Raw genomic sequence first — 17,808 nt, 5'->3', positions numbered from 1 at the left:
GATGGCAAGACTATAGAACATCAAAACTGGGAATGACCCTCAGGGATCACTGTCCTCACTGAATGGCAGGAGAGGACCAGAGAGGGAGAGTGGCTTAGCCAGGGTCACACAGCAACTGGGTAGTAGGTACATGGAGCAGATTAAGACCACTAACCAGCCAGACCTACTATCAAAGGAAAGGCACACTGGAAACTGGAACCCAGGAGAGCAACGTGCTCCAAGCCTGTCCCCCCTCAGGGCAGCTTAGCCCTTCTAGGGGTCCACAATGTGCAGTTCCCTGGACTCCTCGGCTAGGGTTGCAGAAAGGGTGGGTCTTTGCCGTCCTCAATGTTCACCCTTGCCCTGCCTTTCCCCCAGATTTCTGACTTGCAGCCGGGGAAGACTTACATATTCCAGGTACAGGCTGTGAATTCAGCTGGTCCAGGGCAGCCGTCCATGCCCACTGACCCTGTACTCCTGGAGGACAAGCCAGGTAGGGGCGGGCAGAGGATGCCAGGCACCCCTGTGGGCCGTGCCATCGAGGGCAAAGGTGGGTGGGCTCGGAAGGGGATACGGAGAAGCATATGGATCTGCAGCAGAAGGACAGGACCTGCGGCCTCCTCTCCGCCCCCACCCCACACTCCTTCCCTCCCGCCTGTTTCTCGCCCACCTCCCACTCTCGTCGACTGCTGTGGGATCCCGAGATATGAACATATCATTTCCATCTATTTGAGGGATCTCCCATCTTTTATATGCCACAGGCACAAACTCATACAGCTCTTCATGGATATTTAAAATAATATCCAGCTTCGTTTCAGACACCTCACATGGCTTTGCCTGTCTTGCAGTCACCACTCCCAGGGTCACCTCCTACCACACATGCCTGATGCTGGGCTAGGTCCTTACACTGCCTGGCCCTCCCAACCAGCCCCCGAGGGCGCCGTCATTGTCCCCACTTTAGAACTGACTTCACTGTAGCTCAGAGAAGTTAAGTGACCAGGTCACACAACTAGTATATGACAGAATCACTCAGCCCTCCTCTCTATAAAGCCTGTTCTTCTTTCCATTCTTCTAACTGTTCATTCATTCAGCAAGTATTTGGTGACGCCCACACTGCACTGGGGACACGGCAGTGAGGAGAAAGCTAGGTCCCTGCTCTAGTCTGGGGGTGGGGGGGCAGGACGAATGAACAGTAAACAAGTAAATGGTGAAGAAGACAGTGGCAAGTGCTGTAAACAAAATCAAACAGGGTGATGGGCTGGGGTGGGCATTCCTTTAGCCAGAGCGGTTAAGGAGGGCCTCTCTGAGGAGGTGACTTTTGAGCTAAGAAGGACCCAGATCATGCCAGGCCTTTGGAGGCCACAGCAAAGAGTGTGGGGTTTATTATTTCACTCAGGTGCAATGGGCAGCCACTGCAGGGTTAGAGCAGGGGAGGGGCCTGACTTGGTTTATTATTTCTAAATGTCCGGTGCCCTGTGTTGGATTCCACCCACAGATGCCCGGGAGATCAAGGTCGGTGTGGATGATGAGGGCTTTATCTACATGGCTTTCGAAGCCCCTGAGGCCCCCGACTCCGCAGAGTTTCAGTGGTCCAAGGACTACAAGGGCCCACCGGACCCACAGAGGGTCAAGGTCGAGGATGAACCTAACAAGTAAGTGGGGATGGCGGGGCAGCCCCACTAACCCACGGGTCCCAGATGTTGTCGGATGAGTCTGCAGAAGCTCGTGGGTGAGACCCCCCAGCAGGACCCCCAGATAATGAGCTTGTGAGGGCTGCTTGGTCTCTCACAAGGGATGCTGACTGCCACGTCGGGGGGAAGTGAGGGAGAGCGTATTTGAGCAGCTGAAATGCTGGCATTCTTTTGGAGAAGGAACGCGTGTGACCCAATATGGGTGCCTCTGAAGGGACACTTGGGACATGGTTTCCAGCCTGCATGCCAGCGACTTGCTCTTGCAAGTTCTCTGGGCTCAGCTTCCCCATCAGTGAAAGAGGGGTTAGGGTGTCAAGGACCCCCAGGTCCCACTCCTCGGCCCCAGCAGCTCTGGCCTCAGCCCTGTCCAGCAGGAGACACAACTGATCACCTGAACCCTGGAGGGAGAGGCAGGCAGTATGAAGATTGTTCCAGAAAGCCCAGATAACGGGGGCCATTGACGGTGGCAGGCCAAGCTCGCCCTGGGTGGGGGACTCCAGGAGGCAGCCACCTCTGCTTGGCCGGGGCCTGGGGCAGGGGTGTAGGGCCTCTGAAAACGATGGAGACTCCCCAGCTCCCAGGCCTCCAGGCACAAGGACCCTCTGCTTCCCTGTCTCTGCCAGGTCCAAGATCATCCTGAACGATCCCGGCCTCGAGGATCTGGGCACCTACTCGGTGGTGGTCACCGATGCTGATGAAGACATCTCAGCCAGCCACACACTGACTGAGGAAGGTGATGCCCCCATTCCACTGCCGCCTCCCCAGAGAGACAGACCCAGACCAAGAGTCCCAAACACAAATACCCCAGAGGCCAGCAGAAGCAACAAAAATAAGTAAAGCAGAGATTTCCAGGGAAGTAGGTCCTTATCCACCCATTCAGTCAATGAATACATCTGCCATATGCCAGAGACTGTCCTAGGCACTGGGGCCTGATTACACCTGTGAGCTCAACAGGCAGACATCCTCACACAGGCAGAATGGAGTTCACACTCTTCTCATCTCTCTCTCTCCTTCTTTTTATCTACTTCTGAGAAAAGCAAAGGTACCAGTGAATTATTTCACTTACTTCCGTAGTTTAAGAAGAACAACAGTGTAAGTGTAAATTGCCAATGGCAGTTGGTCTGAGGAATGAGGGTGGCAATAGGGAGCAGTGGGGACTGTGGCAAACCAGACAAGGGATGCAGGTCTAAATGGTCATCCGTGTTTGATGATTTAAACTGAAGTGGAATCGGTGCTGACGACCAGCCCTCTGCCATCCCCCTAGCAGCTAAGGGACAGCGCATTGTCCTCCCTGCTGATTGCACATGAAGCCCTTTGATTTCATTAAGAAGCAGTAGCCAGATAAGTCCAGATTCCAATTTTAGTTCCACAGTTTCAAGTCATGACACCTCTCTGGGCCTCAGCCTCCTCATCTGTAAAGGGGGGATTATAATCCCTGCTGCCCCAAGTGTAAGGGTGTTGTTATGCGGACACACTGAGATGCGTCTGTGCAAACTAAAGCCATTCACAAAAGTAATGGGCTTTGTTTTTTGTTTTTGGACTGGATGTTTGCCCTGAGTCCAGATTTATCCTACTAAGCACTCTGGAGCTTACCAGGGAAAATGAGATACGGGCCCTGCCCTGCCAGTTCATCCACACAGCACACATTTATTGGGCACTTGCTGTGTGCCAGACACTCAGGTCTGCTCAGCTGAGCAGGAGAGACCAACCTAACACATGGAAGCAGTTAGCCATGAGACAGCACCTGCAGGCCTGCCCTAGACACGCAAAGACTGAAGTGCTCAGTGCGGGGACCAGACCCTCAGATCCTAGGACAGCACGTTACAGCGGGATAACGAGGAGGCTTAGGAACAAGGGGCCCAACATGCTCAGGAGGTGGACAGCAATGCTCACCCCATAGCATCGTGTGAGGACTGCTGAGAGGGTCCAGAGCCTGCACACAGTAGGTGCTTCTCTGGGGAGGGGCACTCAATCTAGGCCTGGAAGGACAGGGAGAATAAGCAATCTCAGGGTGGCCTGTGGTAGCCCCCTCACCCCCCACCCAGTGCCCCAGAGCCAAGGCCCCCAGTGCTCGTCATCCACCCTTCAGTAGCCAAGTGGCCCCAAGCTGAGGGGGAGCCTCTCGGGACTTTCCCCAGCATGGACGCTGGGGTGGCTCCCACAGACCCCGCTGGCCCAGGTATCTCAGTCTCTCTGCTTTCTTCCTTGCTCTTCCCTGTTCCAGAGCTGAACAAGCTGAAGAAGTTGAGTCATGAGATCAGAAACCCAGGTAAGCATTCCAAGCTGCCAGCTGTAGGCAATTCAGCCAGGCCCACTGGGGTGTCCTGAGCAGAGCTGAGTTGGCCAAGAGCCAGGAACTAGCCTAGGGGCAGAGGATGGGGGCGTCGGGGAGGGTCAGAGATCCAGGGAGTCCACCATCCCTGCAGGGAAACGAGCAGCCAGCAGGGAGCACCTGGGGTGCGAGGGAGGACAGAGTGGATGGTTCCTTCTTGGAGTTTGGATCCTCAAAACCCCTGCTTCCCTCCATTGACGAGGAGTAGCGTGCTGTCCCCAGGGCAGGGGCACAAACTGGGGTGCATACTGGAATCACCCCAGGAGCTTTTCAAAATCCCCATGCCCAGGCGACACCCCAGATAAACCAGAACCACTGGGACTGGAGCCAGACACGGGTGTTTTGTTTTGTTTGTTTTGTTTGTTTATTTTACTGGAGGCACTGGGGACTGAACCCAGGACCACGTGCATGCTGAGCACGTGCTCTACCCTTAGCTGTCCCCTCCCCCAAGACACTGGTGTTTAAAAGGCCTCAGGGAGCCAGTGCTCAGTGCCCCACCAGGGGCGAGAAGTACAGCCTCAAAGCCATGGGACAAGGAAACGCTTCCCTGAGATGAATTCAACTTGGGGTGACTGAATGCAGAAAGCCATCCCCAGGCCTTCACCCCAGCACCCCAGCAGTGTCCCCTTCAGACTCTGGAGCACTGCACGTCAAATGTCCACGGTGTGGTCAAGGCGAGGCTGATCGGGAAGGGAGGAGGGTGCCCTGCCCACCCATTCCTTTCCTCTGTCTCCCAGTGATCAAGCTGATCTCCGGCTGGAACGTTGACATCCTCGAGCGAGGAGAAGTGCGGCTTTGGCTGGAAGTAGAAAAGTTGTCTCCGGCTGCTGAGCTGCATCTCATCTTCAACGAGAAGGAAATCTTCAGCTCACCGGTAACTGGGGGCTCAGAATTCCTAAGTGAGGTTCCCAGCCCAGGAGGTGGCCTCATGGACAGTGGTCTCCACTGGCCACCACCTCCCCCTAGTGGACGTTTCAGTAATTGCCACCTGCTTTGGCTGTCACGGTGATGGTTTAGGGGTGGGGACACCTGGATTCTAGTACCTGGGGGGCAGGTGGTAGGGCCATTAGACACTCATCAATGCAAGGGACACTCCCACAGAGAATTTCCCATGCCCCCACAATTTTTGAATGTTCTTCCAGACATTCTTAAGATGAAAAAACTTACATTCATGCTTATAATTATGCAATCCTAGACCGTAACTGAGATGTAAACACAAGGAATTTTTTTGTATTTTTTGCAGTTTTGATATACACTGAATAGAGTTTTTATTCTATTAGCCACATTACCTATGAACTTTCATTCATTTTCCTGTTCTTGTACAGAATAGTCTTGATATTTTTGCGTTTCTTACTTCTCTTAAATTCAAACCAATTCATTATAAATCAGTGCGGCATGCGTGGGGTTGTGTCAGAGCATCTGCATATTGAAAATCACTACTTTCATTTCCTCTTCCTATTACAGTTGGGGTATTACACTGCTTTTTTAAAAATCATGTGTACAGATAAATTATATTAGTCGAACCATAGGAGTTGCCCACATTCAACTATTTTTACTTACAAACATGGCAATTTAAATCTCATGAAAGCTTCAGTCTTCTTTTTCTGTTATTTGTGAGTCTAATCTCCAGAGGGCCGAGTGGCCATCACTAAATGTGTGTTATAAAGAGGAGAGCTGTTCAGACAGAGGACAAACTGCTCAGAGCTAGATGTCAGAAGGCTCATGTCCATCCTCTGTGGGTTGTGTGCCATTGGGCAGGTCTCTTCATCTCTTCATGACTCAGTTTCTGCATCTGTACAATGGGGTTGGAGAAGCAATTGAGGATCAGGAGAAGCAATTGAGAAAATAGACTTGAAATCTCTGCATAGAGCTTACGTGTGACCTTGGCTTATGGTAGAAGAAGTGTTACACAGCCTGGGCTCTTAGTATACATTGGGACTATCAGATGCCCCTATAGAAAAAGAAAAACAAAACTAGGCAATTCTCTCAAATCATACATACAAATAAATCCAGAAGGCGTAAGGGCCTAAATGTGGAAAATAAAATGTTTGAAAACTGCTAGAATATGACAAAATGTTAATGAGTGTTAATTCTGAGTAGTAGGTACTTAGGCTTTTTTATATTATCTTTTATAGTTTTATGGGATATTTTTCCCTATTAAATTGCAAAAGAGATAGAAAATAACCTAAAAATGTGGTGCAGGAAGAGTTGCGGGATTATTAGTAATTGCAGTTGATTCAAGCACGGAAGACTTCTTCTCGTGCCTGCGTGGACCCAGGGTGTTCTTAGGGGCTGGGTTTGGGGAGAGTCCAGTCTATACACAGGACAGGGCTACCCGGGGCCCCCCTCCCCAGTCTCTGAAGGCTTCTAACTCAGCATGTATCACCCCCAAGTCTGACAACACCCCTATTTGCGCCCCACAACACAAATTCCCTGGGATTGGAAAAGGTCAGGAAAGAGTCTCTGTGTTTGTTCTCCCCAGAACCGCAAAATCAATTTTGTCCCAGAGAAGGGCCTGGTAGAAGTTATCATCGAGAACTTGTCTGAAGATGACAAAGGGTCATACACTGCTCAGCTCCGAGATGGAAAAGCCAAGAACCAGATCACCCTGGCCTTGGTGGATGACGGTCAGCCGTGCCCCCGCCCCATGCACCGGGCCTCAGCTCTCAGCCCGGGGGTGTTTGCCCATCCTGAAGCCCCCCTCTGGACCTGCACCCCTCTTGGCTCACACCAGTTCCCCACTTTGTGTTCACAGAGTTCGACAAACTTCTGAGGAAGGCAGATGCTAAGAGAAGAGACTGGAAGAGAAAACAGGGTAAGAGCTGCTGGGATGAAGTTCAGAAGCCTCGGCCACCAGGCCAGCGTGCAGTGCTGGGCAACTTCTGGGCTGTGGGTTAATAGATTCCTCCACCCAGCTGGGCCCCTGAGGGAGGGCCACTGCCATTCGATCCAAGGCTTTCCCCGTGCCAGAACGAAACAGCATTTGCCCAACCCCGAGAGTGAGCGTCAGCTTAAATTTTACACCCTAGGTGCTTCCCTTGCCTCACCCCAGTATCCTCCCTGATGGGGACAGAATCTGAAGGGTCCTTGGTCTTTAGGTGCCCCTCCCCAGCTGCCTTCCTTCGTCTTGCCACCAGATGGCGCCCCAGCCGAACCTGGCGCTCTGACCGGTGGGCGTGTTTATTTTGCACTCCCAGGTCCGTATTTCGAGGAGCCTTTGCAGTGGAAGGTCACGGAGGACTGCCAAGTGCTGCTGACATGCAAGGCAAATCCCTCCCCCCGCCTCCAGCCCTGCCCCCAGGCCCAGTGGAGCCAGATCTGTGGATGTCCCCAAACCTGGTGGCTGTCCTTGCCCCACTCCTCTAAATCCCATACCCTACGCTTGGCTGATCCCACAGCGGGGTGGGTGGGGAGGAGTTTAACCAGGGATTCTGCTTATAATTGGAAAACAAAGCCTTCCCTTGCGGGGCTCAGGGAGCGGAGTTGGTGTGAGCTGGGTCAGCCCTGAGCTGGATCTCCCAGCTGCTCTGGGAGGGGCTCTAGGGGCCAGGGGTCTCTGTGATATTGGGGTCTCTATATGTCGAGGGGGATTCCCTGTTTCTGTTAGTAGCCCTGCCAGACACTGTGCTCAGCACTTCAGAGCATTCTACTCATCTGCCTCACAGCACTTGTGAGATGGGCATTATGGTCCCCACTTTACAAATGAGAAAGCAAGTGGGGACCAGTAGCTCAAGACCACATGGTAAAAGGTAGAGCCAAGAACCTGGGTTTTAACCAAAGCTGGCGCTCCTTCTCAGCACCCTGCAGCCTTTTAGATAGCTGGAGGACGATGTAGGGGAGGGTGCACTCCTAGACGCATGTCTGTAGCAAACTCAAAGCACCTACTCTGCACTAGACACTGCCAGCACTGGGCACACAAGGATGAAAAAGTGGTCTCCTTAGGCCTCTAGGATCCCACAGTCCAAAGCAAGATCATGAGAGAACATCGTGCCTCCCACTGTGGTGGAGATGTGCAGGAAATTGATTACTCCTGATAAGGAGGCACTCTGGGGTGCATGGAGGAAGACTTCCTAGAGGAGGTGACACACGTATCTACAAGGAAAAATAGGATAGGAAAGGGATCAAGAAGCAGAGGGAATACCATTAGCAAAAGTCCAGAGTCCGGAAGCCATCAGGGGAGACATATGGTGAGGAAGGAGTTGGCTGAGATTTAGCACGAGAGTGTGTGTGCAGGGAAAGAAGTCATGTTTGTAAAAAAAAGTTCTGATGAACTGAGTCTTCACTTAAAAGAGAAAGCCTGATGGAGACTCCTCACTCCCCACCTTCCTCAGGCGACCAATACCAAGAAAGAAACCCGCTTCCAGTGGTTCTTCCAGAAGAAAGAGATCCCAAACGGTCAGTATGACCCGCAGACGGGAACAGGGCTTCTCCGCATCGAAGAGGTAAGTGCAGCTCTGACTTCAGGGCAGCGCCAGGGGCACTGGGCAGGGAGTCAGGACCAGGGTGAGGCAAGTGAGGCACGCATCTCGTGCACAAGATTTAAAGGGGGCACTAAATAGCTCAATAATTAAGATAAATAATATTTTATGCAGTATTTTTAAAAATCCAAGTTAATGTCAAAAAAGACCATGGGGAAAACAACATCAAATTTTTAAATAAATTTGGTATTGTTTTGGTGTTGTCTCAGACTGGGGACAGGACGGTTGTCTCCAGGAGAGGCAGGTCTGGGCAGAGCAAAGTGGGCCTGGAGCTCACTTCTCCCACCCACGTCCTTCCCGTGGCCCTCGGAGGAGTGGGACCTGGTTAAGATAGAAACGCAAGGCTTATTCTTAAATAGGCAGTGTTTTTCTGCCCTGTTGCTGATTTCTGTAGCTTCACTGTGTGACAGAGACAAAAGCAGTTTGCTGACTAGGAAGGAAATAATGATTTCAGGATCTTCTCCCAAATCCCAGCCAAGATGATGCCAAGTTGGCCTTTGTCATCACAGTACAAACTCCTCGCACAGGGTTTGGCATCAACTAGGTGCTTAGTAGCTACTGAGTCTTGCCATAATCATCCCGCCTGCTGGTGTGGAACTTTCTGGCTTCCCAAGAGTTATCTCCCTTGATCCTCACAGCAATTGTAGCACGTAGCCAGGGCAAGGATTATGCCACCATTTTACAGATGAGTAAACTGAGGCTCAAAGGGTTTAAACACCAAAATACAAGTTTAAAGAGTGGGGCCACAGTCTCTCCAATCACCCTCCCCAGAGTCTGGCTGGGACTTTGGAGCCTTCACTGAGGGAGCGGGGAGTGGATGTAGGAGAGGACTGTTGGGGTTCAGCTCTTTGATCCCCGTGTTCAGAGATGCTTCTACCTTGACTCTTGCCTCAAAGCAGGTTATGTAGAGATGGTCAGGGTGAGAGGAGCTCTTTGAGGGAACAGGGAAGCAGATATCTCTCCCCAGGCCCTGAAGGAGACACCGTGTAACAAGAGGGCACTGCTGACCTCTGACCTTGCTTTCAAAGTATAATCCAAGTACTTGCTTTGTTGACTCAGGCTTCATGTGGGGTTGACAAGCATGTGCCGGTAAGGACTTTGTCCTGAGCAAAAGAGAGCACACTTCCTTCTGAGAGATGCAGAGGGGTCCCTCCATCCAGGGCACTGGGGAGCAGGGCAGCTCTGCTGGAGGGTGCATCCTGCTCAGCCCAGCTCTGCAAGGGGGGCTCACTCTGCTCTGCTCAGAGCAGCTGCCTGAGAATCCACGTGCTGAGTGTCTATTTCTGCCCTCAGTTCCCCACCCCCACACACCCCCAGGCCCAGACAAGCCCTGAGCTTAGGGCTGTGGAGCTGGAAGGAGCCTTAGCAATCACCCATTGCAGGAGGGTAAACTGAGGCCCAAGGAGGAGAAGCGGGTTGCCTGAGGTCACACACAGAGTCAGGGGCAGGCCTGGCACCAGGCCTCGTGGTTTGCTGACCAGCGCTCCTTCTAGGATCCATGCCAACACCACCGTCTCTCATCCTCCTTTCCAGCTGTCCAAAGAGGACAGGGGAATTTACAGAGCAGAGGTTTCCGACAACCGAGGGGAGGACGACACCATCCTGGACCTCACAGGCGAAGGTAGGAGCCGGAGACGTTAGATATGGGCCAGCAGGGCCTCAGGGGGTTCCCACTGCACCGGGAGATGTGCCATGACCTGTGCGGGAAATTTTATGGGATCCCCATGTCACTTGGGGCAACAGAGGCACAAGGGGGTTAAGTGACCTGCTCATGGCTGCACAGCTGGTCAGTGGCCGGGAACTGGTCTGTGTGACACTGACACCCGTGTTCACTGCAATATCCCACAGTGACTCCAGGCTTCACAACCTGGAGCCTGAGTTCTCTGCTCTGCCCCACAGTGGACCCCAGGCTCCTCACCAGGCTTGTTGGCTTAGCCTGCAAGAAAACTGTCAAGTCGGCCACTTGTCCCCCATCCATGTTGCCCATTGTTCCCCCCACCGAGCCCTGTCAGTCACGGAGTGCCCCGGATCCCCTTTGCCCCCAAGCCTGTGCCCCGAGTGCTGCTCAGAAGCTCCACCAGCCTTTTCCAAGGCCGTCCCCACCCTGATGCCTCCCCAGGGGAGCCCTCCATCAACTGACCATTCTCTGTCTCCCTCCAGCCCTGGACGACATCTTCACTGAGCTGGGCAAGATTGGCGGTAAGCAAGCCCCCTCTTTGCCCAGCCCTGTCCTGACGCCACAGAGCCCCCAGGGGACCTCCAGCCAGCCTTGGCTGCCAGGGGTGGGTTTACTTTCCACCTCAAAGACTGGGGGAGACGTTCATACTCCTCACCACACTGCATCCCCCCACCATGCCCCAGAGCAGGGGCGAGCTGACTGCCCCTCACATGTGCTGTCCCAAGGGCCTCAGGGAAGACTCACCCTTCTCCTCTGCCTCCCCAGCCCTCTCTGCGACCCCACTGAAAATCCAGGGGACTGAGGAGGGGATCCGGATCTTCAGCAGGGTCAAGTACTACAACGGGAAGTACATGAAGACCACCTGGTTCCACAAGTAGGTTGGCCTGGCCCTGGAGCCCTAGCCAGGCTGGAGGGGCCCAGCGTCCAGTCCCAAGGGCTTGGCAGAGAACAGACCTGCTGTCCACAGACGGAGTCAGGGACAGGGAACAGCTGTCAGAGGCACAGCAAGGAGGCTCCCAGGGAAGGTGGGAACCCTGTGCTGAGATCACTTTTCCAGAATATCCATGGCCACAGAAGGACCACTGTCTCACAGCAGCATCTGGGAACTAGGGGAGGGAAGGATGCAGGGACCAGGGAAAACCAGGTCATGTGGGTCATGGTGCCCTTGGGGTCTTTGCAGCCTTAGGAAACTCAGGCAGCCAGGCTGAGGGGAGAGGTTCGGGCAGAGGAACCTGTGGGGCCAGGGCTTGAAGGCAGGATCGGGTGTCAGAGACTCAGCCAGGAGCTAAATGACCCCAGAGAGTTTGAGAGCAAAATTTCCTAGTGCTTCTTTTGTTTGTTTGTTTGTGGGTTTTTTTGGGGGGGGGGGTAATTAGTTTTATTTATTTATTTGTTTGTTTTCTAATGGAGGCACTGGGAATTGAACCCAAGACCTCGTGCATGCTAAGCACCTGCTCTACCACTGAGCTATACCCTCACCACCTCCCAAAGCTTCTTATTTGCACACCTCAGCCTTGTGAAGCAGACATTACTGTACTCACTCTGTGGAGAAGGCCAGAGTGACTTAGTCAGATTTGTCATATGGGTGAGACCAAGGCCAATCCGAATTTCAGAACAACGAGGCTCCTTCTCTAGAATTTCTGAGCCCCATGACTAAGCCCAGTTGTCACTTCTGCAACACAACGCTGAGGACATGGGCCAGGTGTCTCCAGGAATGAAATTTAAGTAAAGAAGGAAAGGAATTTATGTAGTTTCTAAGAGCTAAGGGAGAGTGATTGTGGGAATAAATCCTGAGAGGTTTGTTTTTTTTTTAATTAAGTTATAGTCAGTTTACAAGGTGTCAATTTCTAGTACTGGGAGGTTTTAAGATGAGGAAAAGGATGAAGTCAGGCAGTGACTCCCATGGGTGGGGGGTGGGAAGGTGGTCACTGACCCTGAAGCACCATTTCCTCAGAGTCCCAGCCTGCAGAACATGTCACAAATACAGGCTCCGCACTGGCACAAGGCTTGATGAATGAATGCATGATAAATGGATGAGTACATGGACGTTTCTCAAACATCTCATGGAAGGTCACTTGCTTTCAGCCCACATATCTGGAAATAAAACCCCAGAAGAAGAGTTTGGGGCAGTGGTGCCTGCAAGATGGGCAGACAGCCAACCTGTCCTGGGCTGAGCCACGTTAACCATTTCTTTGCCCTCACATGTAGAGAGAAACGCCTGGAGAGTGGTGATCGGGTGAGGGCTGGCACCACCCTGGATGAGATCTGGCTTCACATCCTGGACCCCAAAGACTCAGACAAGGGCAAATACACCCTAGAGATAGCAGCTGGGAAGGAAGTCCGGCAGCTCTCAACTGATCTCTCAGGGCAAGGTGAGCTTTCTGCCCGTCTGCCCTCAGTGAAACCTATATAGAAAACCCCATGGTCTTTTACAGGGACTCCCATCTCCCCACCCAGTCCTGGCACTGCCCCAGGAGAATGCTAGAATGGAGAGAGTGGAGGAACAGTCAGCGCTGAGTCCCCGTACCTGCGGGGGTGGGGGTGGGGGGTGCAGATGCCCTGACGCTCCTTTTCCCCTTTTCCTTCTCACAGCTTTTGAGGACGCCATGGCCGAGCACCAGAGACTGAAGTAAGTTCCCTCTGCATTTCTCAGTGTGAAGCAAGCCCCTTGGGTACACGAGCACAGGACCCCTTCCTGGGAGGCCAGCCAGCCCCACCATTTCCCTGTCACCCCCTCACCTTCGCCCAGGCAGGACTGTCCTTTAACAGATGGAACCCCAAGCCTTTTTCCCATTTCTGTTTTTCAGAGCCCTGGCCATCATCGAGAAGAGTAAGTCCAGCCATATTTCTGTTGTTTCCATTTCTGAGTTTGGGGCAGCTTCCAAGGAATTCATGCCTCCTGGCAGGTGGCTGGAGTCCTGGTTCCCGGTGGGGTCTGTGTGGCTCTGGGCTATCACAGAGATGCCTGGAGCCCTGGGTGGTGGCAGCACGAAGATTAGGAGTCCCGGGATACCTGAGACCATGGGTGTGGATGCGCCCAGCGTGGGCCTGGTGCTGGGTAGGCACGTGGGCGACGTCAGTAAGACCCCAAAGGCAGGGGACAGACAGAACCCAGGCTGGGCTGGACTTTCTGAGTGTCTCTGGGAGGGGACGACTTTAAGCTAAAGCTAGTTCTGGCTGTCAGGGCACTGGAACCTCATCTAACGCAGGGCACAGCTTCTGAGCTGCCTGGGGATACCGCCAAGTCCACGCGCTGGATTTCACCGGGTCTCCCCCAGCCCGTTCTAAACCACGCAGTTCTAGGAGGCTGGCTTTCTGGTCTCACGGACCGAGCGGCTCAGTGTAGGACTTTCCATGCGGGAAGGACTCCTGGCAGCAGAGCAAGCAGCCCAGGACAACCTGACAACGGGGAAGGAAACTGACACACTGTGAGAAACAGACCTGGAACCCCGCTAGCTTAGGGCCTTTTGTGGGAGAGGAAATTCGCCCTATATGGCGTCCTGTCCCTGAATGTCCTTCCTTGGCAGGAAGTGCAGGCCTCGGCGTCTGTAACTGAGATCTAGAAGGGGGCTTTCAGGATCTAAGTGCATTAGGACCCCTCGCAGGGGGCGTGGCCACCATGGGGGGAGCTCAGCCCAGAGACCGCCCTTGTCATTACACCACCAGCTAAACACTTGCCACTCGCCCCTCATCCTGGAATGCCCTGGACAGAATGCCCCCTCCAGGACCCTAACAGAGCAGGTCTGAACTCACCGTATCTGGTTGGTGGGACTCGTGGAATTGAAAGTCAAGGGAAACGGATCGTAGCACTCCACTGTGAAGGGCCTTGTATACATTTCTGCCCACAACAGCATCCATCTCTGGGTCTTCCCCACCTTGAGCCCCGTTTCAGGGTCCTGTTCCCCTACATCTGTTGCACAGCCAACACCCCCTTCCGGCTTTTTGCGTGTCCCTGATCCATGGTCTAGAGTCCTTTCCCAAACCTTGATTGTGGCATACAGAAAGTATATAGACTTCCTACTTAGTGACTTGCAACCACATTCTCTTGCTGCCCAACCGCCATGGCCACCAGGTCCCCCTTGGCCAGAGTCAGGTCCCAAAAGCTTGCTCCCTTAGCTGGTTTGTCACACCTATTATGAGCCTTTTGCAAGTTTAAGGCTCAGAGGATCATATTTACCTTCTTTCCCAGTTCCCAAGGGGAGGGCACCTCACTGTCACCTCTAGTTATCACCAATCATGACAATAAACTCAAGTCAATGACAGAAACACGTTATGTTCCCTATCCTGTGTTTATGAAGGCAAGGAAATACGTAATACAAGTTTAAAGATTTCCACGCAAAATGACAAAAATAGGAAAAAGAAGCATTGCTTAAAAATAAACCTCAACTCTGTGGAACCGGCTTGTGGGAAGCAGCTGGTGGGAAAAACCTTCATCACTAAGGGTCTCATTTTTCCCTTCCAGATCGTGCCAAAGTGGTGAGGGGCCTGCCAGACGTGGCCACGATCATGGAAGATAAGGTACTGACAGTCCTCAGCCTACAGCCAGCAGTCCCACGTGGGTTCCCTCCTTTGTCCCTCAAAGAGCACCAAACAATGAAGCACTGTGGATTCCGGAGCCAAAGGGGCTGGATCCACCCGAGTCTGGCCAAGTGACCACACCTCATTGGTCACGTGCAGTATGAAAGAAGGACACTGAGCCTGGGGTCAGGCCCCCGGGGGTGCTCTCCCAGCTCTACTCCATCTCTCTGGGCGGTTCTGGGTGTCATGGACTTCTGTTTGTGAACTTCAGTTTCCACAGGAGTTTGACTATATGATCCCTAGAAGCCCCTTCAGTACTGCAATTATGCAAGTCTAATATTCCAGAAAATGATAGCTCACATTTCTATGTTGTTTACTTTGTGCTAGGCACTATTCCATTCTTTAAGCGTCAAGGCAACCACATGAAATTGTGTGTTATCACAAGAGGCCCTTTAAGCTGAGGAAACTGAGGCCCAGAGAGGTTAAGGGACTTCCCTAAGGTCACACAGCTTAAAGGAGCAGAGCTGAGATTCACACCCAGGCAGCCCAGCTCCAGGCTCTGAGTATTTGATCACTACACTAGAGTGCTCTGCGTTGAGCTTGTTCCAGAATTTTCAAACTCAGTTCATAAATCTTTATGTTAAAGCAATATAGCCTTATTTGCATGGTAAAATTATAATGAAATGTACAACTGAAAGCAATAAATGACAAAGTTCAGGCTGTTCTGGGGCAGGTGATTGCTAGAGTAATAATGGTCTGAAATTCTAATTAGTGAGTAGTCAGAAAAGTTGAGGATGGAGGATGTGGGGATAAAGAAAAACATCTCCCTTTAGTGTTATTACTTTATGGGTTACAATAAAACACACATGATGAATTTATCACAAGGCGCAACTAATCCTGGGGGCTCCCTGGGAGAGTGGAGGTGAGTGCCAATGGGGATTACAAGGAGGTAAGACTGAACGTTCCCTTCCTGTCCCTTCAAACAGACCCTGTGCCTGACCTGCGTCATCTCAGGAGATCCTATACCCGAAGTCTCTTGGCTGAAGAATGACCAGCCTGTCACCTTCCTTGACCGCTACCACATGGAGGTGAAGGGGACAGAGGTCACCATCACCATCGAGAGGGTCACCAGTGAGGACAGCGGGCGCTACGGCGTCTTTGTCAAGAACAAATATGGCTCCGAGACGGGCCAGGTCACCATCAGCGTGTTCAAGCACGGGGAGGAGGTCAAGGTGCTGGAGATGTGACGGACGGGTTCAGGCACAGCCCGAGGTCTGGTCTGCATGGACCAGTAGGGCCAACCAGTGGGTCATAGACTGGCACAGGCCCTGGGTTGAGTCAGGGGGAAGGGAACAGGGTGGAACCTGGGACATGGGAGTGGGGTGGAGTCGACACACTGAAGTGGAGAAGTAAAGACCTTGCTGGGGTCCTGAGAGGCCTCCGGAAGAGCGGGGTCAGCCCTGGACTTGGAATGGGCGACCTACGTGCAAAACTGTTTCAACTCTAAACTCTGTGAGCCTTGTCTTTCTCATCCATCAAATGGGAATTCTTACTCCTAGGGAGTGTTCATGAAAACCCTTTAAAGCCATGCACCAGTGGTTCTCGACAAGAGGAAATTTTTATCTCCCAGGGAACATTTGGCAAAGTCCAAATTTTTGGTTGTTAGGGCTAGGGGTGTCCACTGGCGTCTAGTGGGTAGAGGCTAAGGATGCTGCTAAACACCACAGCCCCCTCATCGACAGGATCATCCAACCCCAAATGGCCGCAGCACCAAGGTTGATGAGCCCTGCCAGAAACTGACGCATCACAGCATCCCTCCTTAGGATACTATATTTTCCATCTGCTGAAGTTCAACAAACATGCATGTGAAGTCCAGCATGTGCCAAGTGGAGGATGGCCTTGGGAGCACAGAGATACATAACAGGCAGGCTCCGCCCTCAAGGAGGCCTCAGTGCAGTAGGAGAGTCGGACCTGGGTGCAAATGATTCCAGGCCAAGTCAGATGACAAGGATCATAAAACAGGTCCAAATAAACTTCCACTAGTGGTCAGAGGCAGGAGACAGGTGTTCTTCCCAACTAGGGACGTTGGGCCTTAAAACATCTTCATGGAACTAGTAGAATCGGTGTTGGACCCTGAAAAATGAGTCTGATTTGGTGATGGTCACAGGAGGAGGAGATTTCAAGGGCAGGGAATGTGAGAGCAAATATGAGGAGGCTGGGTAACGTGCCTAGGCAGCCTTGGGTACCAGGCTGGAGAGTTGGATGAGTTCAGGTCCGCTTCCAGCTCAGGGCCTCTGCCAGCATGACAGACACTGGTTGGCATTACTTGATGGACCTCAATACAGAGCTGGGTGTTTCGCCACCCTCCAGTTTCCTTTTTTTTTTTTTAAATAATATTTGGAGGGCGTGGGGTTTATAAAGTGATAGATGTTTGTGGTACAATTTTGGAAAACCCTGAAAATTATGAAGGAGAAAATAAAAATCATCTCTACGCCCAACACCAGAACATAACACCCACCTCTGGTTTCTGAAATGGTTTCCGAATTTAAAGATAAAATGAATCACTGCTCCATCCACCACCTACACATGCATCAAGGGGTGATGGGTAATTTATATCCCCAGTAGCTCCTGTTCCAGGCTGCAGGTGCAGTCAGGCCACATGTTCAATGAGGGAGACTTGGGGTTGCTGGGAGGCTAGGGGACCTGACCATGCCCTGGCTGACAAGAAGTATGGGGAATTGGGCAGGACTTGAAAGCAAATACACCCAGACTTGAAGCCATGCACTCACTATGTGATCTTGGACATTTTTTCTTCTTTCTCTGGGCCTTGATTTCCCATCTATAAAACAAGAAAGCTGAAAGATCTTTTTTTTCTTTTACTATATTTTTTATTAAAGTATAGTCAAATGTACAATATTATATAAGTTCAAGGTTTATAATATAGTGATTCACAATTTCTGAAGTTTATGCTCCATTTATAGTCATAAACTATTGGCTATATTCCCTGTGTTGTACAATATATTGTTGCAGAAAAGTGTGTTACAGCTCAGTGTTACAGCTCAGTTGTGACAGCAACCTAGATCTGGGCGAGAGACCAAGCAGCACTCGGAGAGTTGGAGAACTCAGGTTTAT

The 17,808-nt window shown here is 52.0% G+C and overlaps 1 protein-coding gene across 1 annotated transcript in view; it reads left to right on the top strand.

Annotated features, from left to right (window-relative positions):
• Nucleotides 1–17,187, top strand: part of MYOM3 (myomesin 3) — a 44,374-nt gene extending 27,187 nt beyond the window's left edge. The window contains exons 21-37 of the mRNA XM_006195434.3: nucleotides 358–472; nucleotides 1,475–1,631; nucleotides 2,294–2,403; nucleotides 3,895–3,939; nucleotides 4,740–4,876; nucleotides 6,485–6,629; nucleotides 6,758–6,817; nucleotides 7,200–7,267; nucleotides 8,334–8,444; nucleotides 10,014–10,101; nucleotides 10,641–10,679; nucleotides 10,924–11,032; nucleotides 12,367–12,530; nucleotides 12,751–12,787; nucleotides 12,966–12,988; nucleotides 14,621–14,676; nucleotides 15,663–17,187. Of these exons, the coding sequence (XP_006195496.1) occupies nucleotides 358–472; nucleotides 1,475–1,631; nucleotides 2,294–2,403; nucleotides 3,895–3,939; nucleotides 4,740–4,876; nucleotides 6,485–6,629; nucleotides 6,758–6,817; nucleotides 7,200–7,267; nucleotides 8,334–8,444; nucleotides 10,014–10,101; nucleotides 10,641–10,679; nucleotides 10,924–11,032; nucleotides 12,367–12,530; nucleotides 12,751–12,787; nucleotides 12,966–12,988; nucleotides 14,621–14,676; nucleotides 15,663–15,923 (1,725 nt within the window). The 3' untranslated portion in view covers nucleotides 15,924–17,187. The remainder of the gene's footprint in view (nucleotides 1–357; nucleotides 473–1,474; nucleotides 1,632–2,293; nucleotides 2,404–3,894; nucleotides 3,940–4,739; nucleotides 4,877–6,484; nucleotides 6,630–6,757; nucleotides 6,818–7,199; nucleotides 7,268–8,333; nucleotides 8,445–10,013; nucleotides 10,102–10,640; nucleotides 10,680–10,923; nucleotides 11,033–12,366; nucleotides 12,531–12,750; nucleotides 12,788–12,965; nucleotides 12,989–14,620; nucleotides 14,677–15,662) is intronic.
• The last annotated feature ends 621 nt before the right edge of the window (nucleotides 17,188–17,808 follow it).

The sequence above is a fragment of the Camelus ferus genome, chromosome 13 (genome assembly GCF_009834535.1).
Source record: "Camelus ferus isolate YT-003-E chromosome 13, BCGSAC_Cfer_1.0, whole genome shotgun sequence".
Taxonomy (NCBI): Eukaryota; Metazoa; Chordata; class Mammalia; order Artiodactyla; family Camelidae; genus Camelus; species Camelus ferus.
This window is presented reverse-complemented; position numbering and strand designations above follow the sequence as displayed.